This window comes from Spathaspora passalidarum, assembly GCF_000223485.1.
Source record: "Spathaspora passalidarum NRRL Y-27907 unplaced genomic scaffold SPAPAscaffold_3, whole genome shotgun sequence".
In the NCBI taxonomy this organism is placed as follows: domain Eukaryota; kingdom Fungi; phylum Ascomycota; class Pichiomycetes; order Serinales; family Debaryomycetaceae; genus Spathaspora; species Spathaspora passalidarum.
The window spans coordinates 1,725,180-1,749,328 of NW_006767427.1; the positions used below are offsets into that span (position 1 = coordinate 1,725,180).

A 24,149-nucleotide genomic window follows, 5' to 3' on the forward strand; every position below is an offset into this window, starting at 1 on the left:
TCATATGTAAAAGAGGTTAAATATGTAACTACAAGCAACCTTAATTCTTTTTTTTTTCTTGACTTTGTATATGTGCTTTCTTTTTCTTGGTTGCACTTTCTGTAAAGTGGAGGGCGGTGCGGTGCCATAAGCTTTTTCGTTAGATCACATGGTCGTGCGGAATGCTCAAGCTGATTTGGTCCACGTGATGTCTCATCATGTGACACAGCCCTCGTACCCACTGGTGGCACCCACCGGTCGCACCCAGCCTTAACGTCAACGGGTTAGGCGTGTGTTTTCATTTGTTTTTTTTTTTTGCTCAGTACTTTTCCAACAAACTTGGTTGTAAAACAATCAGGTCGGCGATCAATCCAAGCACAATGTCATTCCAACCTCCGCCAAGTGGAATTTTCACTGGGAATGGCGGATACTCTCAGCCAAATCAACGACAATCAGAACCTCCGTTGTCTCGTCACGGCAGCACACCTGATTTAGGCGCTCAGTTTCAAGCAATGGGACTTGAATCACCCAGACCGGCATTCTCCAAAAAAAAATCAAAACGGGCCGTCAGAGCATACCATACTGAGTTTAACAGTCCAATGGGCTCAGTCAATGCCAGTCCCGTTCCCGCACATGCATTCCCAGCCATACCTCCTTCAACACCTTCCAGCAACCCATATGGAGGATTCGCTCCCATGGGTGGTGGTGCTAGTCCCGGCTTGGCCCAACCTTATACTCCCACAGCACAGCAGTTCTCCCCTGCTATTCACCAGCAGCAGCAGCAACAACAGTTCACTCCAGGTGTGCAACAAGGCCACCCACCACCACAGACAACTATTGCTGCAGACCAATTCCATTTGCAAGACATGAATAATATCAGCCAATCGCATAATCTCTCGCTACAACAACATAGATACGAGAACCAAAAGGAATACGACACTCCTGATGAACAAGGCAACCCCAAATCATTTATGACCTTTTTACAAACCATACCACCTGACGCAGGAACCCAATTCCATGCTGTCGACCAGGGATCAAGTCTGTCGAAATTTATGAGATCAACCATGTACTTTGTCCCCGAATCAGACCTGATTCGTCAAGCTACAAAATTGCCGATTTCAGTTACCATCAGACCATTTGCTCCACTACTCCCAACTGAAGACCCTGTTCCTGTGGTTGACTTTTCACAAGAAGATCAATTGGCTCCACCAGCTCCCAAGAAGGAAGGTGAACTCGATCCCCTCAGTATTGGACCATTGAGATGTCGTCGTTGTCGTGCTTATATCAACCCATCCATGCAATTCACTGCCAACCAAAGATTTGCCTGTAATATTTGTCAATTCCCCAACAATCATGTTCCTGAAGAGTACTCGGCACTATTAGATACTCGTGGCTATCGTGCAGACAAGTTCATTCGTCCTGAATTGCACCGCAGTGTTTATGATATCATTGTTCCTAAAGAATACAACTTTGGTGGTGCCGAAAAGAAATCTCATCCACTACATGTTGCATTCTTGATTGATATCACTGAAAACAGTATTAGACAAAGTTTGCCCCTTGTATTAGCTGATTCTATCCGAGTATCTCTATACGGATTAGACGAGCCACAAGATGAGAACGGATACCTGGGCATGGGAATCTCGTTGGAACCCAACACCAAAATTGCATTGATTGCATATGACAAGAGACTTCACTTCTTCAATTTATCACCACAATTGGAATCCGCTCAAGTCACCATAAGCTCGGATTTAGAAGACCCCTTTGTTCCATTTAGTGAAGGGCTCTTTGTCGATCCCCAAGAGAGTCGAGCCGTTATTGAAGATGCATTAAACTATATTGAAAGATTGTCGTCGTTTGAACGTGTGGCTGATCCAGAACCTTGTTTTGCTGCCGCGTGCCGCACTGTTGCTATGTGTTTGGAACCATATGGAGGTGGTAAGATTATTTCTACATTGTGTAATATCCCATCATGGGGCCCAGGAGGATTAAAGTTTAAAGATAATCAAGCCGTGGGTCGTGCTGCTTCCGGAACACTTGAGCTGGAAAAGAAAATGTACCTTGCTGATAACGCTTACTATAGAAGTATGGGTAAGGAATTTGTGGAAAAGAATGTGGGATTGGACGTGCATGTTATTTCGCATACCCCTGTTGACTTATCCAATGTAGGATGGTTGGCCAACATAACTGGTGGGAACATAAGTAGATGGCCCAATTTCAGCATGGAACGAGATGCAAGAGCCTTAACTGCGCACATAGTTAATTCTTACAAGAGCACAAAGGGTTATCAAGGACAATTAAAGGTGCGTTGTTCTAACGGTCTTCAAGTATCTCAATATTATGGTACCAGTTCCTCAATTGCTGAAACCAATGCTGTGCTTGGTAATGTTCAAGATCCACTCATTCCTATTCTTACTAAGGACCAAACCTTTACTGTTTTGTTTGAGTACGATGGTAAATTAAGCACTAAGCTTGATTGTCATTTTCAGGCTGCTTTGTTATATACTGATGCTACTGGGGTTCGTAAAGTAAGAGTTATGAACTTGGTATTGGCAGTCACTGAAAGACTAGAGGATGCATTCCACTTTTGTGATGAAAATGCCGTGGTTACTACTCTTGTCAGGGACACATTATCATTTATTGGGAAACAACCCATGAATGAATTAAGAGAATCGCTTAATACCAAATTAGTCCAGGTATTCACCCAGTACCGAGCCATGAATGAATTCGACCACAATTCAGCCCGAACAATGTCCAACTCGTTGCTTTTCCCTGATTCGCTTAGACATCTTCCCATGTACATTCTTTCCTTGCTCAAGACAAGTGCTTTGAGAGCCTCTACTGGTGTTAGTGCTGATGCAAGATTAGCTGACATCTACCAAATGTTGAATATGCCTGTAGAGAAATTAATGTACCATTTGTACCCAGCATTGGTTGAACTTCATTCATTAGAACCACATGAAGGGATTATTGACCAACAAACCGGATTCATTTCGTTACCCGTGTATAAGGACTTGAGTAGCAAGAATTTGGATCGTGGTGTGTATTTGCTTTGTGATGGAGTCAAGGTATATGTCTGGGTTGATCCGGAAGCAAACATCATGCTTCTTAAAGATTTGTTTGGCCAGAATATCGAATCAGTTAAAGAGATTGATCCACTCATGGATGAACTTCCACACTTGAACACTGAGATTTCCAACCAAGCCCGTACTTTGGTCAACTATTTCCAAACACATATCGTTGGCTTGAATAGCTTGGGAAGTGCCGGAATTCAAATTGTCCGTAGAACAATCGATGGGGCTGAGTTTGCATTTAGAGAGTTATTGATGGAAGACGCACTCGGTGGTGCTATTAAAGCTACTAGTGGGCCTAGTTTTGCTGAGTACTTGACTAATTTACATAAGGCAATCAAAGTGCAATTGGAGACAGATAAGGCCGCACAGACGGTAAGACAGTCGATATCGAATGTCGAGCATAAGGAGGATACCCTTGCGCAAAGGCTTCTTCATTTTTGAATATATTCTATAAAAGTGTATTTATTTAAACTTAATCATTTTCATTACTTCGAGTATAGGTTGTAAAATTTCCCTATTTTTCACCACTTTCAATACTTGGGCAATTGATTCTTTTAGTTTGGTATTTGATGCGAGATTAGTTAATAAAGTTTCACTGGTGTTGGCTGCTCCATATACTAGGTTAACTAGTAAGTATGCAATGGGTAATATCAAGTCGTCTTCGTTGGTTTGACCACCTAGAATTTCGGTGATGATACCTATAAGATGGTCAAACTCGCTAGTTACAAGCACCTCACATATCATGTCAAACTCAGTGGCATTGACCAACAATCCTGCGAGAATGCATTGCAATTTCACATTCTTGGAATTCAACAATGTCACCACGAGATCCAATCGTTTCTTATTCTCGGTCTGCTGAATATTGAAGAACTTGGCAAGGAGAATTGGCTCAGTTATCATGTTTGCAATCAACTCCCAGGATGCTTGTTGAATACGCACGTCATCAAACTCAACTATGAAATTGACAAGAAAAGAGTCGAATGTCTGGGCAATTATATACTTTTTCAACTCAGGAGAAGCGTTTGATGCAATGTTGGTCAATGCTAGTAATGATTCAAACTTATCTAATGCAGTCATGTCATGGAGGTATGACTCATTAGTCAATACATTGCCAGTATACTTTGAAATATCCGGACCGAGAAGCTCTTTTAAAAGTGGTATGGTTGTTTTGATGTCGTATTTCTTGAATGACAAGTGTGGATCCACGGCAATCAACATGCGTGCTAAACTGCGTAATGCAAACACCCGGGTCTCTATCAATTCAGGATTGTCCAGGTTAGGAAGGGAAGATACTATTGATCCCTTGTGATCCACAGTGGTCAGGTTAAGTAAGAAACTGATGACGATGTTGATTGCACCTTGTTTGACAAGTTCTACCCTCATCAATTTGTCCTGGGGTGAGAAATGGTAGATTATTTTCATGACTTGATTGAGTGCATTATGTGATGATGCACCCTTGATTGTTTTTAGTTTGGTGATCTTATCAAGAATCTTGTATTTAGTTAATAATTCTTCGTTGAAGAGCTTGATTTCGTTCTGGTCTTCCTTTGCATTTTCTGATCTGGACGTTGGTGTTGCCACGTTTTTAAGTAAATTTGCAGTGTTTTGTTGTGTTGTGTCATTTATATCTTTCATTTTAGTCAAGTTGGCAAATATAGAAAGAATGCTGTATTGAACTGGGAAATTGAATGCCTGAACATGATGGTCTTTAGTTTCGGTTGACGATTGTTGGAGTTTCTCAAGTAGTTGTTCAATCAATTCCACGTCCATTCTTAGTAATTGTCGTACTTCCCAATAAAGCGTGAGGTACATCAATCCCTCAATTGCATATTCGGTGTACTCATCAGTATGTGATTTGAGATATGAGATTAGTATATCAGCCAAATATTTGGTGGTTATCAAGTCATTAGATTTCTTTTTGGCATCGATGAACTTCCACAATTTGACAAGATTAAGACTGGATAATACTTTGATTTGATCGTTTTTGAACAGACATCCTTGAACGAGAAATTGGAAATAATTCGTTACATTAACGTTTCTGCAAGTTTCAACTATACATGAGGAGTCAATTAGTTTGAGTATATATCTCATCAGTTCCAAATCAGGTGCTAATTCCATCTTGCTCATAATATGCTGTTTGGTTTTGTCGTCACCATATACCCCAGCACAAACTTCGGGTAATAAGGGAAAACACATTTCGAGAACAATTAAAAAGTTCAAAAAGGATTCTTTATCAAGATACTTTTCGTCACAAACAACTTCTAAATATTCCTTGATGATTTCACTGGTCTTTTCCTTTTCCAATTTTAAATTTTGAATGACCAATACTAGTATGGATCTATGGAGTGCAGCATCTGAATTTGCAAAAGTCAAGAATAAGTTCAAATGCTGCGGGTTAGAGATCTGAAAGTGATTCACTAATGAACTGTAAACTCCTAGATAATAAGATCTTGATTCTGGATCCGTGTCATTCTTGAGAATTGCTCGTATGCAACTAAGTAAATTGTCGACTATCTTGTCTGATCCGGTGGTGGATTGAATTGTATGAGTGACTATTACACCCGAAGTATCGTGAATTCTCTTGAGCGAATGCAAGAATTTGCTGCTATCATTTATGATTAGCTCGTATATTGCTTTGCTGGTTTGTGGGTTTTGGGAAAGCTTGGTTACTTTGTCATGTAAGTCCACTTGTTCCTGTTCTGTCAATGGAGTAATTGATTCAAATTGGTTCAATGTGTCATTGTCGGAGATTGACAAGTCGCTGACTTTGTCCGATAGTTCCTGCGACATAATGTTGGTAATAATGGAGAAATAAGGGTATAACACTTTGCCAAGTCGTTGCAAATTATATTTGAGTGCTGACAAAATTTGGTCTCAAGCGCACGCCCTTTTCCGTCAAAAAATTTGAACAGTTAAAACCAAACTGTAAGCAACCATCAACAGCCAACGGCAACAATGGATACATCAACAGTACTTGAGAAATACACCCAAGACTTATCTAATCTCCCATTAGAGATACGACATCTTTTGGAGGAGATCAAAAACAAAGACATACAGCTTCAAGATGCCCGAAAACGATATCAGGCCAAGGACAATCAGATCCACAAATTCATCAGAGCAAATGGAACGTTAACTAAGCATCCCAAGGAGCAGCAACTCTATAGTAAAATAGAAGAAGATATGAAAGTAGCTCAGAAGTTGCAGAAGGAGAAAATTCTCCTTGCTAATACGGCATTATTTTTAATATCCAAGCATTTGTTCAACTTTGAAACTGATATTGCCAAGTTGGAAAGGGATGAGCTCTTGCCACCGTTGGAAAATGGACTTGACTTGGAACTAGGACGAGAGGATGCTAGTTTGAGTTTGTCCGATAGTTATTCGGTCACGCCAACTCCAAGAAACGGTACAAGCACACCAGTATCAATGGCCATGGCTGACATAAAGAAGGGCCACAAGAGGAAAACAACAGCTGTCAGAGGTACAACCAGTGGTAATAATTTAGGTTCCTCGTCGATATCAACCAGACCAGTTAAACGACTCAAATCGGAAGAAATGGAAGAGACAATGTCGTTCACTCCAACAGGGTCATTGGCATTGAATGGTCATGTCAGTGTTGGACCAGGCGGTCACGGTGAAGGACCTAATGGGAATGGTGAAGATGCCGATAATAACTTGTATTGTTTCTGTCAACGTGTATCGTTTGGCGAAATGATTGGTTGTGATAATGATGATTGTAAGTATGAGTGGTTCCACTGGAGCTGTGTGGGTATAACGTCTCCTCCTAAAGCCGACGAGGTGTGGTATTGTCCTGACTGTGCACCAAAAATGGAAAAGAGAAAGAAAAAGAGAAAAATTAACTAGAGACTGTGCATTGGTATATATTGTAATGAACGTTATGATAGAAAGTATGTGTACAGCTTTATGCCTTTTCGTTGAAATCATCTGGTTCCGTATGACCAAAAAAAATAAAAATGCTATTCTTACAGCCTTATGATCTTACAAGGTGACTTGTTTTAGTTTCTATTGTCCAGAACGTAAAACTAGTGTAGTCAGATCTATAATTTATTGAAAATATTGTTACGTCATTAGGGTAAATGTTGCCAAGGCTACGTCGCAGATGTCAATACACGCCCACATAGGTGTGCAAGTTCACTTCTAGAGCATATAAAATTTGAAACCTTATACAGTTGATGGATTGATAATATGACCATATGGCATAGTTTATACGGCTGACATTGAACATATAAACTATCTATATTTTAAAGTACATAAGTGACAGCTAATTTGGTAGTGATTTTGTATTTGTTAAAACATTGCAAAAAAATAAACAAATATAACTGGAAAATATTTTTCAAACAGAATTTCCCTAGTTCAACAAGTCGGCATAAGTTCCCCTATTAGTAAATATTATTAGAGGGTGAAATGTCATAAATGAGACTCAGATTTCCAGGGCATGTCACAGATGTAAGCTTTCTGTAAGCATAATCCTTTCTCTCCATATGTCATTATGCTGAGCGGTATTTTGAGCACGCGCGTTGCAGCAATTTTCCTCGAAAAAAAAATTTTAGGGGTGAAATAAAAATACACAAACACATACACATACCGATAAGTAACACGTTAAAACCTGTGATAGTTGCTATTTTCCTTTCTACAGTTGTCAAGTCGTTCGCTTAAAATTTTTGACATGAAATATTCCGTTCTTTTATTGGCTCTTCTCCTCCAGATTTGTCACGCTGCCGATCCCGCTCCAGCAGCAGCAGCAGCACCTGCTGCACCCGCTGCACCCGCTGATCCAGCTGCCGCAGGTGCGGTTACCACACCAACAACAACACCAGCTGCCGCCGCCGCTGGTGCTGCCACTACCCCCACCACTCCTGCAGGTGCTGCCGCTGCTGGTGCAGTTACTACTCCTACAACGCCTGCTGCCGGTGGAGCCACTACACCAACAACAACACCACCTGCTGGTGCCACCACCCCAACCACACCTACTCCAGGGGCAAAGACAACACCAACTACCACAGGTAAGGCCACAACTCCAACAACTACTCCTGCTCCAGGTAAAGCTACCACGCCAACAACCACCCCTACTACCGAGTTGCCAGAAAATCCAGCCACCATGGATGTTTCCCAACTTTCACAATACTCATTAACGGTAACCATGAATGCCGATCAGTTAGCTGCATTTAGAGCAACCCATACCGAACCACAAACCACTACCACCTTACCTGGTGGTGGTCCTGGTGCTGCTGGTGCACGTGTGGCTCCAGGTGCTACTCCTCAAGCTCAAAACTCAGCTGATACCCTTAATGATGATACCACCAAGGGTCTTACTTTTGTTACTTCAAGAGTGCTTAGATCCACTGCGGCTGCTGTAACTCAAGCAGAAGCAGATGCAAGTGCTGATCCCTCAGAATCAGATTCAGGAGATTCGTCGAATTCTTCTACTACCAAGAATGGTGGCTACTTGAATTCTGCCAATTCTTTATTACTTTTTGTTGCCATATTTGCTAGTATTCTCGGTGGATCTTTTGGGTTATAAGTTTAAATGGATACTTGGACGTTAAAGTAGTTTAGTTCGTATATGTCGTTACGTTTGGAGAAATAATATATGCTGTTTGCTATTCCTGCATAATTCATGAAATATTTTTAGATCTTTTCCACTACATAATTTTTCACTCCTTTTTTTTTCTAAACTATCCAAAGCAGTACCATAGTAAATAGACTACAGCATTAACAATATGATACGAATAATACCCAGGAACAGGACATTATTCCGTTGTCAAATAGTAAAGCCAGTATCACTTTTGAGATGGAACTCCACAGCATCTCCATTTGCATATGTCCAAGATTTCAACCAATTATCCCAAAAGGTAAATGAAACAATAACCTCATCATCCACCAATGAAACAATTATAAGCGCATTAAAAGCATTTAAAATGTTGCAGCACAGTTATCCCTTACAAGACCAACTCGATTCCAAATCAAAACTCACCAAAGATTGTCTTCAAATAATTGATGAAGTCTTCTCCAAGGACGTGCAATTCTCCAGTGAATTATTGAAAGAAATTTTACTTTTGAATTTGCCTACTGAACTCAACCTCAAATTGATCAACCACTACTACCGCCTTAACCCAGATGCCGTAATTGACAAGGAAACCGCTTTGGTTGCATTAAGAAACGCTCTTTTCAATGGAGATTTCTTCCGCGCCATCAAAGTATCCGATGTCACAGTTGGCCATCCAAACTATATAAAAAAGAATCAAGATATCTTGAAGAAGGGTTTCTTTAAATTGGTTGGATCCGCAGCCGGTATCACCATTCTTACAAAACTCGGAATAAACACCGCGATTGAAACGGGAATGGTGTCCCCAGCTTGGCAACATATAGTAGCATTAAATTCGGTGCTATTGACCTACTTAGTAAACTCGACTTTTTTGGTAAGTATTGTGAAATTCGGAAGACAAATGACTAGTGCCGGTGGAGATTATCTTACATGGCAAAAGGGAACATTCTACACCCATTGGTTCAAGCATGCTGACGAAATGTTGTTTGGCGCTAAAATCTTGGAGGCTGACCGTGACTTGAATGGTGGACAGAATAATCCGGAAATTGTCGAGGAATTGTGTCGGCCAGCTCCTATCGGTGCCCATGGAGTTACTCACCTGTTGAGTCCAGGTTATGACAGAGAAGGGAACAAGATTAGATTGCTTGAGGCTAAGGATAACTTGGAAGATCTTACATTCCAAGCATACTGGATGAGCGGTGGTGATGGATTTGAATGGGTGGAACCTGATCAAGATCCAGCTGAAATCGCATGGAAGGATCATATCCAACAATATCATAAACCTCAATTGCAAGGTGGTGGCAATAATGCTGGTGCTTTAAAATGGGCAGATGAATTAATTGAAAAATCAAGTGATGAGAAAGAACTCAAATAAATTATATTTAAATACTGTATATAGAATGTTTATCTACAATCAACTGGAAGTAAGAGTATTTTCTTCGTCACCGGAAGACGGTACACCTCTAGTTGTAGCTGTGGCCTCTACTAATTCGGAATGCTTGCCTGCTACCAGACACCTTGGTATTAATCTAATATCATAGTCTGTTTCCAATTTCAACTCGTCCCAAGGTTCAAAGTTTAACCAAACCATTTCCAAATCGTCATCGGTTTCCAAACTATGATTACCCAATTGAATGCTAGGCTTGGAATAGTCTGGGTCGTTCAAATCGGAAGTTCCTTCTAATATCGCATCCAATCTATCAGCCTTATTCAACTCAACAACATCCTTTAACTCCAGTTCAAGCAATTGTTTCCTTCGATTAACATTTGACTCTTGCAATTTATTATAAATCTCTTGATATTTGCCCTTATTATTCAACTTACTCAATATTCCACCAGCTACTGGTTTATTGACAATTACATTACTATTTTTCCCCAATTCAAGCGTCACATTTGACATGTGATTTGGATCCTCAATCTCCTTCTCGACATTCTTGATCCAGTCCCCGACTTTGTTAATCCAGGTGTTCAAGTCCATAGGACGGTAATACTTGTATGCACCAAACCAAGCGCTTGGTTTATCACCTTGTTTAGTTGCAACTTTGCGATAGTGTTGCGCCTCTTCGTACCACGGGTCGTACGGCAATGTCATACGACTCAATTCCAATCCGCTTCCAAACACTAATCCAGACCCCGTGACAACAGACAATAGTACTCTCCACAATGGGCCACGTCTCCCCATGACTGGAGGTGTGTTCAAGCCAGTGGCAATAGGTTGAAGACGGAATAATCCCCGCGCATGCCTAAACATGGCGAGTCCAAGCAAGAATTGGGCACCGATGGATGCATATAGCGCAGGACGGTTATCCGACGCAGGCATCAACGGTCCCCATATTAGACCAACGCTGGGATTACGAGGTATTAATGCAACTGGGTTGGGTATTATGATCGTAGTTGACCCCGATGGAGATGATGAGGAATTGGAGCCTGATGCAGGTGAGGAATTACTATTCTTTTGGTTCTGATTCTTTTTAGGATCATTATCATCAGGTGGTGGTACATAGACACCCATGTTTGATATTAGTAATGTCTGCTCTCTTAAAGGCTCAACGTATATGTAGTTGCGTTTACCAAAAAAATACTGACTTACTTTAGAGGCGCATTTAGGTACGAGATGCTACCAAATTAAAAATCCACGTCATGTGACCGAAATTTCTGTTTGAAAATGGTAGTGTCTCATTTGCTGGAAATATCGCCATACAATAACTAACAATAATGGGTGCGGGTAGGAAATTGTTACCATGAAAAGAGGCTAGGACTACTAGCTACACACACACACACACACACACACCTTAATCCATCTACAAAGTTCATAATAATTTTCATGTAATAATAAAACCATATAGAAACTAAATAGAAAGAGTAAGCAAAACATAAACAAATTCATAGACAATCGTTATAACAAGAGAACAAATCAATTGATCACCTGGGACAACAATTTTATTCTTTGTCAAGTTAATAAACTTTCTCCTTCTTCATGTGGTGAGTAAAATTTTCGTTTTACTTTAAAAAAAACTGTATTAATTGTTTATGGTGAAAAATGACTATAATTTGGGGAAGTGCTTAAGCTCCTTCAGCATATAATTCTTCTTTCAAATCAATACCCAATTCCTTTCTGATGTCCTTTAATTCTTCCAAGTAGGCGGCGTATTGTTCCTTGTTTTCAACCTTGTGTTTTAAGGCTTCGAAGGTTCTGACAGCAGTTGGGTAGTCGTTGACTCTTCTACAAGCTTGTAAAGCCTTTTCAATAACAGCTGGGGCTGGAACCAAATCGTATGAGAAACAGTTGTTCAAGATTCTTTGGACTTCGAACAAATCGTAAGCGTTTTCAAATTCCTTTTCATATCTAAAAGACACAGTTAGTAAGATATACCTTTATATAGTACGTAGCTGAAATTTTTCACATACCTAGCGGTGAATTCTTCGAAAGTTTCATCGTGGTGGTCAGCAGAGTAAGCTCTGACTTGTTGTGGCATGGCTCTGACAATAGGAGCAGCTCTGAAGACACTGAGTCTTGGAGCTTGGACAATAGCTCTTGATCTTAAAGTGGAACGAATGGTAGCAGACAACATTGTATTATGAGTTTATATCAGTGCGGTACTAGCGGAGAATTAGTGATGCTTTTGGTAGTAGAACTTCTGAGTTGCTTGAACAATGAATTGACAATTGAAACCAGGGAGTTTGCTCTTCTGATAAAGTGCGTTGGGAGTAGGTATAAATAAAATTTATCTTTGTCTGTTTGGTCCTTACACGCCAGAGATTGAAAACTGTGAAGAGAGAGGGAAAAAAAATTATCTCAGCCAAAATTGATTGGTTCAATTTTTTTTCCAATAGGTGCGAAAAAAAAAAAAATAAAATGAAAATAGCACGAGTTATATGCAGGTGTGCAAAAATCGAACGTAAATAATCGGCTGCTTTTTTCATGTACATGGTGTTATACCACCAGCCACTGTATTCTCATTAAGTAAATGTGCATAGATCTATAGCCGTTGTCAATGTTTCACTATACTATTATGCGTATAATAACTTCGTCTTTTTCTTGCGTTAAATCGTAGTAGTTTTGACCGGGGTATTTAGTGTCACGTGATTTATATATAACGGGATTTGAATCATCTAAGGTGTTTGCTTTGGTGTATTCCTTCTTCCAAACCTTTTTGATAGGTTACCATTTTTTAACTTTGGGGGATCTTGTGTAGCTTGGATACCTTTCGTTTCCTTGGTTCCATTGCTGGTGTTATTACTATTTACATTGGGCCTTCTTCTTGCCGTGAAACTAGCCGTACCTCCATTTCCAGAGCTTATTGGCTTCCAAATCGGCAATTCTTTCACATCTACCTTCAATTTCTTAGCCAATAGTCTATTGTTCCCAGCAGGTAAACTAATCTTTAAACTAACAGAGGATTTACCTCCTGAAGCGTTCACTTTAAGCGAATTACTAGGCTCCTTGATGAACATGTATCCGTGGATATTTCGTTTGTAGAATGTAGAACAGTAGTCTTCGCCGTATCTATTCGCTTCTTGTGACGATATCATATCCTTTAAGAAATAATCACTTTCCGGGGTATCCCTGAATATATTAGGAAGCTTTATCTTGATGTTTTTCTGGGATAGACTCTGCTCTTCCTCTTCATACTTAGCTTCTATCTTATAGTTTAGTCGCACACCGGAAGCATCTTTCTTCGCTTTCGATTTTTTGATAGCTTTGTCGGAAATTTTAATTGCCAGCTTGGAATTTTCCTCTAAGAGTCCTGAGCTTGGTATAAACGTAGGATTATTGACCTTGTTCGCGTAGATATTACTCTTTAATTGAAGATTTTCTTGCTGCATAACCAACTTTTCTTCTTGATTCTTCTGTTCGAGCTCTTGCTCCGCCTCCTCCTCTTTCCAGAAAGGAGAAAACAAATAGTCATTCTCTAATTCATCAAGGAGGCTGTTCCCAAGAATGGTAGTAGAAGAATGATGGCTGTCATTCCATATGGATGACGACCCGATAGACGAAACCGAACCTGTGGATATCGCCGAACCTGCCAGGAATGAACTCCGAGACCCGGTAAAGCCTGATACATTGTTGGGTAATTGCGGAGGACCCGAGATTGAAAGATTGGTCATCTGTGAAGAGAATTTATAATCCATTGTGAGGCTTCTTCCAAGCGTATGATTCGTTGTCGCTAGCATCACTGGGGAATGAACTGCCGTTGTTGATTCTGACATGCTTGTAAATTGACCGTTATAACCACCTGGGTTCATTGTCTCCATTTCGTGATACCGTGAATTAGTTAAAAATGGAGATGAATCTAATGAGGTAGTTCTGTATGGGAAATGCTCTCGTGGCGTCGGTAAATTCGGTGTTGATATTAGACTAGGCGTAGTTGTGTTATTAGTATGTTCGGCAGTACCCGAGGGGAAAAAGTTTGATGTCCGTCGGGTACTATTCCGATTATTATTTGCAGGCATAGAACCCTGCGATGGTGATAGCATGATGTAATGATCTAGATTGGGCAGCAGCAGCAGCATCATATCTCCCCCAACCTATCCGCGTGTGTGTGACTAAAACAATTATTTTTGTCTAAATGCACAGCCCTCTTCCAGAAGCTCGGATTTACGGGCTATAACGGAATAGTGAAGATCTAATGTTTTGGCTTAGATTACAAATAATAATCAATTTGTCAGGTACTTTGTCAATTGTGGGTCTCGCCTGCCTGATTAGTTCCAAAACACATAGACAAAAGAGGGTTTCGGCCGATTACGTAACTCCAGAGCACAAATTCAATTTTGTTTTTCTTTTCTTTTTTATCTTTGTTTCTTTACGCTGATTTTCGGACTTACTCCAAATAGTAATCATCATATGTACGTCCGTAAACCTATTTTAGTCGATATTATATGATTCTAATCCAGATTTTAGACAGACAACATTCTTCCGCATTGAATAGAATGCTTACATGAACATGATTACAATTTTTAAAATGAAAATAGCTATAAAATAGAGTTAAATCTTGACGTAAATCTTGCTTATTTCCGGACCGAACGGGATATTATTATCGATTGCGCGACTTTTTTTTCCTTGTCTAGACACCATGATTGTTTGTCAGCGCTTACTTAATATATTCTAAAAATTGAATTAATCTGCTACGGCTTATTATTCACTATTTTGTAATCGATCATCCTACTAGACCAGTGGCCAATATTTTTGCAACATTATTAATACCTTCAAAACCCCCCTCATTTCAAGTTTTCAAATTGACAGCTAATCATCGCCAAGCAAATAAAAAAAAATTCCGCAACTAATTAATTCCATAGATAGTAAAAATGAACTCCACATTCGCCTCCTGGGATCAAGTCAAAGACAGCTCAGACGACAAATATAACAATAATTATAGAACCGATAGTACTGGCTTTGGTGATGATATTTCTCTGTCTGTTGTTGGGATGAACGGACAAACGCAGACACATCGTCAGTCAAATTCAGTAGAGCTAGCAACCTTAGATTCGCACCAACATTCATTCACAATGCAACCAAGTAGAAGTGCTGGCAGTATGCCTTCAAGACCCACTCCCGCCAAGAACAATAGAATAGTATCAACAACAAAACGTGCTGCTCAAAATAGGAACGCCCAACGTGCATTTAGAGAACGCAAAGATCTATACATTAAAGATTTGGAAGCCAAGGCTGCCGAGGTTGATCAACTTCGTCAAACTATAGAGGAATTGCGAAATGAAAATCTGCAGTTGCGTGACTATACAATTGCATTACAAAGCAGGTTGATTGAACTATCACAACCATCACAACACCAAGTCAATAATCCAGGAACAGCTATAATTCCGCCTATAGTAGATCATAATAATCCAGTTATGCCTCCTGTCATGTTTAGCAAACTGCAGTATCAAAATGATAGGTGATAACGGGCATTATATTTATAATAGTTGGAGCGTTCTACAGAATACTGTGGGGGGGGGGAGGAGAGAGAGATGGTTAATAATTAATTTTGAGAGTTTTAATGTTTAATATATAGAGTATTGTATAAATTATGTGTAATGAGAAATAAATGGGATATTAAGTATAGCATGAAGTGGGTTTTCCCCCGATTTTTTGAGCGGCCAGTTAATTAGCGGGCACACATCTTATTATACGGCAATTTTCAACTAAATCTTGCATGTCGAGAGGACAAAAGGATTCGAAAAACAAAAGCCACCTGTCTAACAGAATCACAAACCTCTGAAGTAAAATACCCCAACATATTTCTCGCCAAGTCGTAAATATCGTACCGAAATAAAAAAAAATTTTGTTCTAGGTCCTACAACATGGGCATATAGGCATAAGGTAATAATTTACAGTGCTCCTCTCAAAAAGCCGTTGGAAGCACAAACCTAATTGGATCGGTTTAGATTAATTTTTTGCTCTTTGTTTTTCGCTAATACGCCTTGCGAAATTTGAGTCATGATTTGCCTTACAAAAATTACTCGGCTTTCTTGCATTTTCTTTTATTGTTCTTGGCTTCCGTCTATGGCGAGAGTCAAATTGGTAATAAAGCCATTTATGAAGAACGGATATGCACAATGATGCGAACAAATTGCAAAATATAACACAATTTGATTGTTTCAATTTTCTTTGCCCAAGAATTTTTATTGTGTTTGCTTGCTCTTCTATATATTTAATAGCCTTGCCTCCACAAATTTATGTGGGTTTTGTTCATTTCTCATGGATCAGTTCCTTCCAGTTCAGCTGTATAATGCATTTTTTACTCTGATGCAATCATGCTCGCCTGATATATTACAAGTTGAAGACCCACAACCGCTCCATAAACCTTGCAACCAAATACTATTTCCGGTGGAATCAAAGTCACCACAAAATACTCCTGAGTTTCAATCCCTTTTCTTAGATCAACCTTTTCATGAATCCAACTATTATGGGGAGATGCTAGAAAGAAGCTGTCCCGAACAACTTCTAGAAAAGTCCGACCAGCAAGGTTTATTTCCTAATGCTAGTACTAATTATGATGCATTGAGTTTTAACCACGAGCCTCAACATATGCAAGAACAAATAAAAAATGACGAACCTGTGCAAATACAATGGCTGAGTTCAGACTCTTCTCCGAGCTTGAGCCAGCAAACCACTATAGATTCAGACGATTATAGTGATTCAGAAAACCCAGTTGTGCCTGGTTTATTCCCAACAATGAATATTGATGATGATAGCCAATTTATGAAGACTGATTCTTTACCTTTGACTCCTTCTTATATTTGTCAATGATTATGTGATGTTGTGCAGGTCACAGTCATCACATCTTTATTAAGTACTCCCGTATATGTATATATATTTAATAGATTAGAGAAATGGAATTTGCTGCCAAATAGTAGACTTATATGCGTAAATGTCAGACCTAACAAACATATTTAGTGCGTGTAATTTTCAGTCCTCTTTAGTTAGGTGAGGTGAAAAAAAAGTTTTGAAAAACTTTCTTGTATAACGAAACAAGCTGGCGTGTGACTGAAAAAGTTGACTAGAATCCATAAAAGATGTTAAGAAGAGTTGTCGCCCGTGGTTCCAAAGAATTCAGAAGAAGTAACAGTACATCTTCTCAAAAAGTTTGGTCCAACTTTTCCAAAAGATCTCCAAGTTTAAAACTTAGTAATGAAGCAATCAACAACAATTTATTTGGAAAATCTACGGATGGACCTGGATCTATGATAAGTCATTCAAGAAGAGCAGCTTACCACTCTCCTAATGAAATTGATTCAACCTTTGCTATGGCTTACGAAATCTTAGAGCAAAAGGCTGAAGACTTATATAATCAAGTTGAAAAATTGGAGCAACAGTTGGCTCAAACCAAAGATGAAGAGTCGATCAAACAATTGAAGGATCAAATTGACACCTTACTTATTAGAGCCGAAATTCAAAACCCTGAAGTTATGTACAATAGCAGTTTCAATGATCCAGATTCGCTTGATAAAACCCAACCAGTCTACAGAAAAGCCTTGGAACAAAAATGGAAAAAATATGATTTAATGGTTACCATGCAAAGATTAGAACAATTGCATGTGATTCCAGACACATTACCAACCCTCGAACCAAAATGTGATGTCAAAATTAGATTTGGCCACAACTCTGACTCGGAATTTTCTCACTGGATTGTTCCAGGTGAAATGTTACCCACAATTGCTGTATCGCAACCTCCTACTATCAAGATTCAAGAATTTGAACGTGTTGATGGTAAAAACTTATATTCTGTATTATTGGTTAACCCAGATACTCCAGATTTACCAGCCAACTCATTTTCAACTACTCTCCATTACGCATTAGCCAATGTTCCTTTAGACAATGTTGACAACACTATTGACCCTTCAAAATTACTAACTAAGGGTGAAGAATATACTCTTGCCGATTTCGAGCCATTGGTTCCTGAAAAGAACACCCCAACCCAAAGAGCTTGTCTCTGGGTATTCAGACAAACCAAGCCATTGGACATTAAACCAGTTGCTAGAAAACATTTTGACATCAGAACATTTGTCCAAGAACAAGGATTGATACCCGTTGGTGCTCATGTTTGGAGACAAGGCTTTGATAGAAGTGTCAATCAAGTTAGAGAAATGTATGGTTTGGGCAAGGGAAGAGTTTTCCACAGAGTCAGAGGTATTGAACCATTACCCCAATAAAAGAGTCTTGTTTAATGTATATAAACCTTGTAAATAAATGATTCGTTTAGCATCCAAGTTGATGTAGAATTGGTAGTTGCAGCCATCTGGTAAAAATGTCGTTTAAAACTTTTTGACCCAAAATGTCGTGCGAACAACAGAAAAAGGAAATTTGCTCTTTCTTTCAAACTGGCCTATATTTACAACCCTTCTCTGGCGACAACACCAACAAGATACCAGGTTACACATACATAATCCTTCGATCTAACCATGTATAATGAGCTCTGAATTAGATAACAGAAGGAAAGAATTACTTGATTTAAATACAAAAGCCTGGAATGGCGAGCATGTCTACAAAGTGGCAGCCAAATTGGACTCTTCCTTGAAAAAGAATACCGCCTTTATTAAAAAGATCAAGACTGGTGTCAACTCAGATCAATACAAGTCTGTGCTCAAGGACATAGAAACTGTTTCCATCGAAAAGTACTTGTCCGAAGTTATTGTCAATTTAGTGGAAGCGTTGTATAAAGTCTCCAAAAGTGATGATATATTGGCGGCCATTGAGATCGTGTCAGCTTTTCACCAAAGATTCACCACTCTATTCACGCCACAATTGTTGATCCATGTTTTGGTTGGTATATCCAACCCTGTAAGATCCCATCAGAGTGACATAGATGAAAAGGAAGAGCAATCTAGAATTGTACGTCAAAGAAATTTACTTAGATTGGTTGGAGAGTTCTATATCATTGGTGTCTTTCGTGTTTTGAAAGATTGTAATAAAGATCTGATTCCTCATGAATTGTTACTTAAGTTTGGCAAGCAAGCATCAGAACCAATATTAATTGTCGTCATTAAGGATTTGATGAATTTTGAATTAAAACTGGGTAATTCTTTGAGTGTAATCCAGTCATTTTTAAAGAGATTTCAGAACATTATATGTAACGATGACAACGTTCTTCTTCTGTTTGAAGTTCGTAACGTTTTAGTGCAGATATTTTCAATTTATTCTAAAGCTGTATTTGATATAACTGTGGATTTAAAGAAGCGAGTAAAACAACTCACTGAAAGAAACAACAAAGCATCAATCAGAACAGGAAGAATTTTAGAAGAAATTCAAGTAGAATTGGATGATGTAAAATCGAGATATGAAAAATTCAAACTGACTGCAGAATTTTTATCAGATACATTGGATATTCCTCCGTTGAATTGGAATTTAGATGAAGAAGACACCAAGCAGGAACCTGATTCCGTGGTAGAACTAGTCAAATCAAAGTCTTTGAACGAAGACGATCTTAATGGTGTATGGGAAGATATCAAAGAAAAGACATTCTATACTGTAATACCGCTGTTGGGTGAAATTATGGATTCTACTTCTATGGAAAATTCTAAATCGGTTTCTTCAAAAGATGGTGAAAGAATTCAAGATTTTTTGAATCGACTTGAAGATGTTGGGGCTAATGACTTGGAGCAGTTAGTGGTTGAGTTTAATAATTTGAATTTGAATAACAAAGCAACCAAGAATAGAATTATGAGGTTCTTTATTGAAACTTCCAATGTTAGCAATTTGAAATATTATGCTCGATTTTTGAAAATAAACGAAATCAACTTGTCTGACTTGATTGAAGAATTGATTACCTATTTAGACAAGGGTTTCAGACATCAACTTTACCAAAACAAGTTGAACTTCAAGAATATTTTATTCTTTGTTGAATTGATTAAATTTAAAATGGTTCCTATTCATTTAATTTTTCACAAGATTAGAACATTAACACTTAATATATCTGCCACCAATAACATTGATATATTGGCGGTGTTCTATGAAAACGTAGGTAGATTTTTAATGAATGAACCTGAATATAAGGATTTGATGGTTGAAATGATTGAATTGTTAAAAGAAAAGCTGAAGAAATCAAATTTGAAAATCAATGACAAATTAGCCATCAACAATTTACTTTTAATTGTCAACCCTCCTGCAAATACCAAAGTTCAAAGAGAAAAATCTACCCTTTCATTAAAGCAACAATTCATTCAACGTTTAATTCGGGTAGAATTAGATGCAAAATCTGTTCCCGTTATCATTCGATTACTTAACAAATTGCATATCCAAACAGATGAAGAAAGCTGTGATACTGTTTTGGACTGTTTTGCTCATCCTGAATTGGTAAATTATGACAATCTTCCAGCATTGGCAGAAGTGTTGCAAATGTATTCTAAAAACCACAAGAAAATTGTGGTTTATACCATTGATACTTTGATTGAAAATATTATTCGTGGATTGGAATTGAATGACTATAGGATGAATAGAGTCAGAATGTCCCAGATTAAACTTGTTGCTGAATTATATAACAAGAAAATAGTCCAGTTTAAGTTGCTTAATGATTTATTGTATCGAATTCTTTGTTCTGGTCATCCTAACAATCAACCATTACCAAATAATTGGGAAGTCGAGATTGACTTGCCTGACAATTACTTCAGAATTCAGTTGTGTTGCTTATTGCTTCTTTCTATAAAATCGATAATTGTTGATTCTGATATTTCCCCAAAGAAGAAATCGCCTGCTAAGCAAGCATCTGATCTTAAAAAGAAAAACGAAATCAACAAAGAATTATTAGGTGTTTTTACTACCTTTTTGCAATATTACATATTTTGTAAGCAAACTCCACTTCCTGTGGAACTTCAGTTCAAATTAACAGATTTGTTTGCAAAATATGAGGATGTGTCTACTGTCAAACGCTACGAAACTATCAGAGAAGTGGTCCAGAAGCTTCAAGAGCTGATTCAAACCAAGAAGGAGGTTGAGTCTCAACTTATGGATGATGAAGATGATGACGACAATATTGCTGATGAAGAATTAGATTATGATGAATACATCGATCCAGAAGATGAGGATGATAGTGATGGTGACGATGATGATGAAGAGGAGGAGGATGATGATGACTCTTCAGATGATGAAGGCGACGATGAAGATGAAGATGAGGACGAAGACAGTGACGTGGAAAATGAAGTGCCCGAACCTGAAAGAGTAAGGATAGAGGAGGCTAAGAAGTTCTCGGATGACATTGATAAAGAGTTCCAGAAAATTATGATTGAATCATACAACATTTCTGCAAGGCCGCAACAAGGTGGTGCTAGAGGTAAACTAAACATGCCAGTGCCACGGCAAGTTCTTGTTGCCAATGAAATTAAAAACAATGGAAACGATTCTTCCAAGGTCTCGTTTGGACTATTAACAAGAAGTGGTAAAAAGACAAATGTAAAGCAATTGAACCTTCCTAGCGATAACAAATTTGCTGAATCTATATTAAAAGAGAAGGAGCATCAAAGACAGGATAGGCAGAAAATTATGAACTTGGTTTTACAAATGGATAATTAAAATTAAATTCTATTAATTGCTGCTACCATTAAGCTTTTCTGAAAGCTCCATTGCTATGTGAAAGTCATTATGATCCAAAGCATCGTCAACTGCTATCTTACATTTGGGACAAAATTTTGACTCGATTAACTCTTCAAGCAAGCTTCGTTTGGGCTTCTTCTGTAGTTTACGTAGGATATCAATGCTGTTATGCTTCCTCTTCTGGTTATTTTTTATGGCAGTATCTGGGAGCCGTGCATTTTGAGTCAGTTCATGAAAGTCATTAAATAGTTTATAAATATTATCAGGATTAACCTTGGGCTTTGCGGTCAGTTCTCGTTCTCGTTCGTGTAATGATACAGACTGTTCTACCTGGAAAGCTTCAAACATTTTGGAAATATGCTCCTTATCCGATTTGGATAAGTTTTTAGCAGTAACTTCTGGTGGTGTCGATTCTCTCTTTGATCTAATGGATTCATTGATTTGTTTTAGTTCACTGGAAGCGGTATTGGTATTGTTCTTGGTGGCATATGATTCTATTAGGGCATTTTCACTTAGTGTTGTAAAGTTGGAAACCGATAATGACATGTTTCTCAATGGAAGGATTTTAACTTTATAAGGATCTCCTTCATAAAGTGCTTTCATTGTGATCTGACCATTCATGGCACTTATGTTTGTTGCGGATTCCAAAAAACCTCTCAATAGACTATATCCACCATCCTCTATGATTTCCTTTAATCGGTCAAGATCCCTGAAGCATGGAATCGACATTTGCATTGTCTGTCTTATACCTGTGGTAGAGTGAATTCCAATTGTAAGAGTTTTTGGTCTCTTGATGATTCCTTTTTCCTTCTTGGACAACTTTGATTTCAGCAAGTCTAGGTTCTCATAGTCTAGGTCTATCAATCTATTATATAAATCCCCTGCAAACACCTTAAGCCAACCATACGCCTCTCCTAAATTTTGCAATGGCTTCTGTGGGAGGTAGTTTTTCGTAGACGTCATTGATTTTAATTCTATCCAACTTGTTAACTCCGTGGATCGCAATCCTCGAACAATCTGGTAAATTTTCAAGGCCAATTCTGGATCTTCTTTAATCTCTTCTTGTAGCATTTCAAGAGTATAATTATCTCTAATGTATGTAATTGAGTTCTTATCTGCTGGAACCTCCAAGCGGTACATCAAATTTTCACCCAACTTACCTCCCATTCCTGTAATATCAGTCAATTCAAAATTGGTAAGGAATCTATTAAGAGCACAGTTTCGGATTATTGTTTGATTATCTGGTTTCTTAAACCCACCAGCTAATTTTGCCATTAATTTATTTCGGGCTAGTCCCGCAGATGTTGTATATCCTAGCTCGTCATGAATTACCTTGCGTAGGTTCAACATTTCTTTCGAGGCAACAATTAGACATATGTCATCCCAATCTTCGATTTTAGGTTTACCTATTTGCTCTTGTGCGTTATCATCTCTTTGTATTTCTGAATCGCTCGGTATAACCACTCCTTCCCACTGTATTTCTATCGGTAGCTTGTCTGGTATTGTTGGAAGATATTCGCTGGGGTCGCCAGGTTGCCTGGATAATTCGGGGAATAGCTTCAACATTTTCTCATATATTTTCCTTCCAAAATCAATATAACTCTCATCCACACTGGCCTTTTCAACTAAATCAAACCGTTGCTGAATCAAACGCACGATTTTTCTGCTTTCTCGACGGTATGTATCAAGAGAAACCTTGTGATTTGCAGCATCTGGAAGGCCATCTATATAGGACCAATGAGATTCTCCTCGCTTGTACACAGCAGCATGAGCTACTATCAATTTGGGACATTTTTCTTTTGCAGATTTAATACTGTCCATTCTCCCAATTCCGAATTTACGAGCCGCGTAACTTACCGCGATCAATGATTGCCATTGAGCACATACGACAGGATCTTGGTCGGACAAACCTAAACGTATCTGCTCCACTTGGGCAAAAAATGCATTTTGATCCACTAATCCAATGGTAGAAAGCGGCAGGAGATATGCCTTTGCCGGGTCATTCAAATCCCAGAAATCTTGATACGTGAATTGTGATGGTTTGGGTGCTGTTAAAAGATCGGATTCTGGAGGTGACGCGTCTTTTGTTGGTTTCACGGACATTATCTTTCTGTTTTACTATATTCTTTTCATGTAGTTGGTTCACTTCTGTCACTTTTCATTAGTAATGTGATGCCAAAAAGATTTACAACCATTCTACTCAGATCAAATTTAGTGGTATCGGGCCTCCCTCTGGTTGTTGTTGTTGTTCTCACGTGATGAAATGCATGTGATTACTCCTACACTGGGAAATGCAAGAATTTTTCTGATTCATAATTCGGCTCGTATGGCGCAGTGGTAGCGCAGCAGATTGCAAATCTGTTGGTCCTTAGTTCGATCCTGAGTGCGAGCTGATTTTTTTTACTGTCCTGGCTTCGTTGAACAGGTTTGCTCTTTTGCTTTTAAAACTCGCTTGAAATTTCTTTAACTCAACGGGATATTTTTATTGTGAATATTTTGAGAAGAAAAATAT

The 24,149-nt window shown here is 38.7% G+C and overlaps 12 protein-coding genes across 12 annotated transcripts; 7 read left to right on the forward strand and 5 right to left on the reverse strand. All coding sequences in view use genetic code 12, as the record gives it.

The window, feature by feature from the left end:
* Positions 1 to 359: 359 nt before the first annotated feature.
* Positions 360 to 3,491, forward strand: SPAPADRAFT_50360 (uncharacterized protein; the record flags this gene model as incomplete). The annotated part of the gene is made up of 1 exon (XM_007374938.1): positions 360 to 3,491. One exon carries the CDS (start codon positions 360 to 362, stop codon positions 3,489 to 3,491), a length of 3,132 nt encoding a protein of 1,043 aa, XP_007375000.1.
* On the reverse strand, positions 1,686 to 5,855 carry SPAPADRAFT_151669 (uncharacterized protein; the record flags this gene model as incomplete). Its single annotated transcript, XM_007374939.1, has 1 exon — positions 1,686 to 5,855. One exon carries the CDS (start codon positions 5,838 to 5,840, stop codon positions 3,513 to 3,515), a length of 2,328 nt encoding a protein of 775 aa, XP_007375001.1.
* Positions 5,856 to 6,005: 150 nt separating this feature from the next.
* Positions 6,006 to 6,911, forward strand: NBN1 (histone acetyltransferase; the record flags this gene model as incomplete). Its single annotated transcript, XM_007374940.1, has 1 exon — positions 6,006 to 6,911. The coding sequence occupies one exon, from the start codon at positions 6,006 to 6,008 to the stop codon at positions 6,909 to 6,911; it is 906 nt and encodes a 301-aa protein (XP_007375002.1).
* A 1,834-nt stretch (positions 6,912 to 8,745) lies between these two features.
* SPAPADRAFT_60835 (uncharacterized protein) lies at positions 8,746 to 11,170 on the reverse strand (the record flags this gene model as incomplete). The annotated part of the gene is made up of 1 exon (XM_007374941.1): positions 8,746 to 11,170. One exon carries the CDS (start codon positions 11,123 to 11,125, stop codon positions 10,028 to 10,030), a length of 1,098 nt encoding a protein of 365 aa, XP_007375003.1.
* SPAPADRAFT_136686 (uncharacterized protein) lies at positions 8,789 to 9,988 on the forward strand (the record flags this gene model as incomplete). The annotated part of the gene is made up of 1 exon (XM_007374942.1): positions 8,789 to 9,988. One exon carries the CDS (start codon positions 8,789 to 8,791, stop codon positions 9,986 to 9,988), a length of 1,200 nt encoding a protein of 399 aa, XP_007375004.1.
* A 247-nt stretch (positions 11,171 to 11,417) lies between the features above and the next one.
* Positions 11,418 to 12,307, reverse strand: COX6 (cytochrome c oxidase subunit VI; the record flags this gene model as incomplete). The annotated part of the gene is made up of 2 exons (XM_007374943.1): positions 11,418 to 11,959; positions 12,022 to 12,307. 2 exons carry the CDS (start codon positions 12,183 to 12,185, stop codon positions 11,677 to 11,679), a joined length of 447 nt encoding a protein of 148 aa, XP_007375005.1.
* A 419-nt stretch (positions 12,308 to 12,726) lies between these two features.
* Positions 12,727 to 13,440, reverse strand: SPAPADRAFT_60843 (uncharacterized protein; the record flags this gene model as incomplete). The annotated part of the gene is made up of 1 exon (XM_007374944.1): positions 12,727 to 13,440. One exon carries the CDS (start codon positions 13,438 to 13,440, stop codon positions 12,727 to 12,729), a length of 714 nt encoding a protein of 237 aa, XP_007375006.1.
* A 1,415-nt stretch (positions 13,441 to 14,855) lies between these two features.
* On the forward strand, positions 14,856 to 15,955 carry CAP4 (Cap4p; the record flags this gene model as incomplete). Its single annotated transcript, XM_007374945.1, has 1 exon — positions 14,856 to 15,955. One exon carries the CDS (start codon positions 14,920 to 14,922, stop codon positions 15,508 to 15,510), a length of 591 nt encoding a protein of 196 aa, XP_007375007.1.
* Positions 15,956 to 16,309: 354 nt separating this feature from the next.
* On the forward strand, positions 16,310 to 16,861 carry SPAPADRAFT_50369 (uncharacterized protein; the record flags this gene model as incomplete). The annotated part of the gene is made up of 1 exon (XM_007374946.1): positions 16,310 to 16,861. The coding sequence occupies one exon, from the start codon at positions 16,310 to 16,312 to the stop codon at positions 16,859 to 16,861; it is 552 nt and encodes a 183-aa protein (XP_007375008.1).
* A 266-nt stretch (positions 16,862 to 17,127) lies between these two features.
* On the forward strand, positions 17,128 to 18,264 carry SPAPADRAFT_137800 (mitochondrial 54S ribosomal protein mL38; the record flags this gene model as incomplete). Its single annotated transcript, XM_007374947.1, has 1 exon — positions 17,128 to 18,264. The coding sequence occupies one exon, from the start codon at positions 17,128 to 17,130 to the stop codon at positions 18,262 to 18,264; it is 1,137 nt and encodes a 378-aa protein (XP_007375009.1).
* A 122-nt stretch (positions 18,265 to 18,386) lies between these two features.
* SPAPADRAFT_71334 (uncharacterized protein) lies at positions 18,387 to 22,809 on the forward strand (the record flags this gene model as incomplete). The annotated part of the gene is made up of 2 exons (XM_007374948.1): positions 18,387 to 18,391; positions 18,526 to 22,809. The coding sequence occupies 2 exons, from the start codon at positions 18,387 to 18,389 to the stop codon at positions 21,614 to 21,616; spliced, it is 3,096 nt and encodes a 1,031-aa protein (XP_007375010.1).
* On the reverse strand, positions 21,629 to 23,740 carry RAD32 (DNA-directed DNA polymerase eta; the record flags this gene model as incomplete). Its single annotated transcript, XM_007374949.1, has 1 exon — positions 21,629 to 23,740. One exon carries the CDS (start codon positions 23,738 to 23,740, stop codon positions 21,629 to 21,631), a length of 2,112 nt encoding a protein of 703 aa, XP_007375011.1.
* Between the last annotated feature and the right edge of the window lie 409 nt (positions 23,741 to 24,149).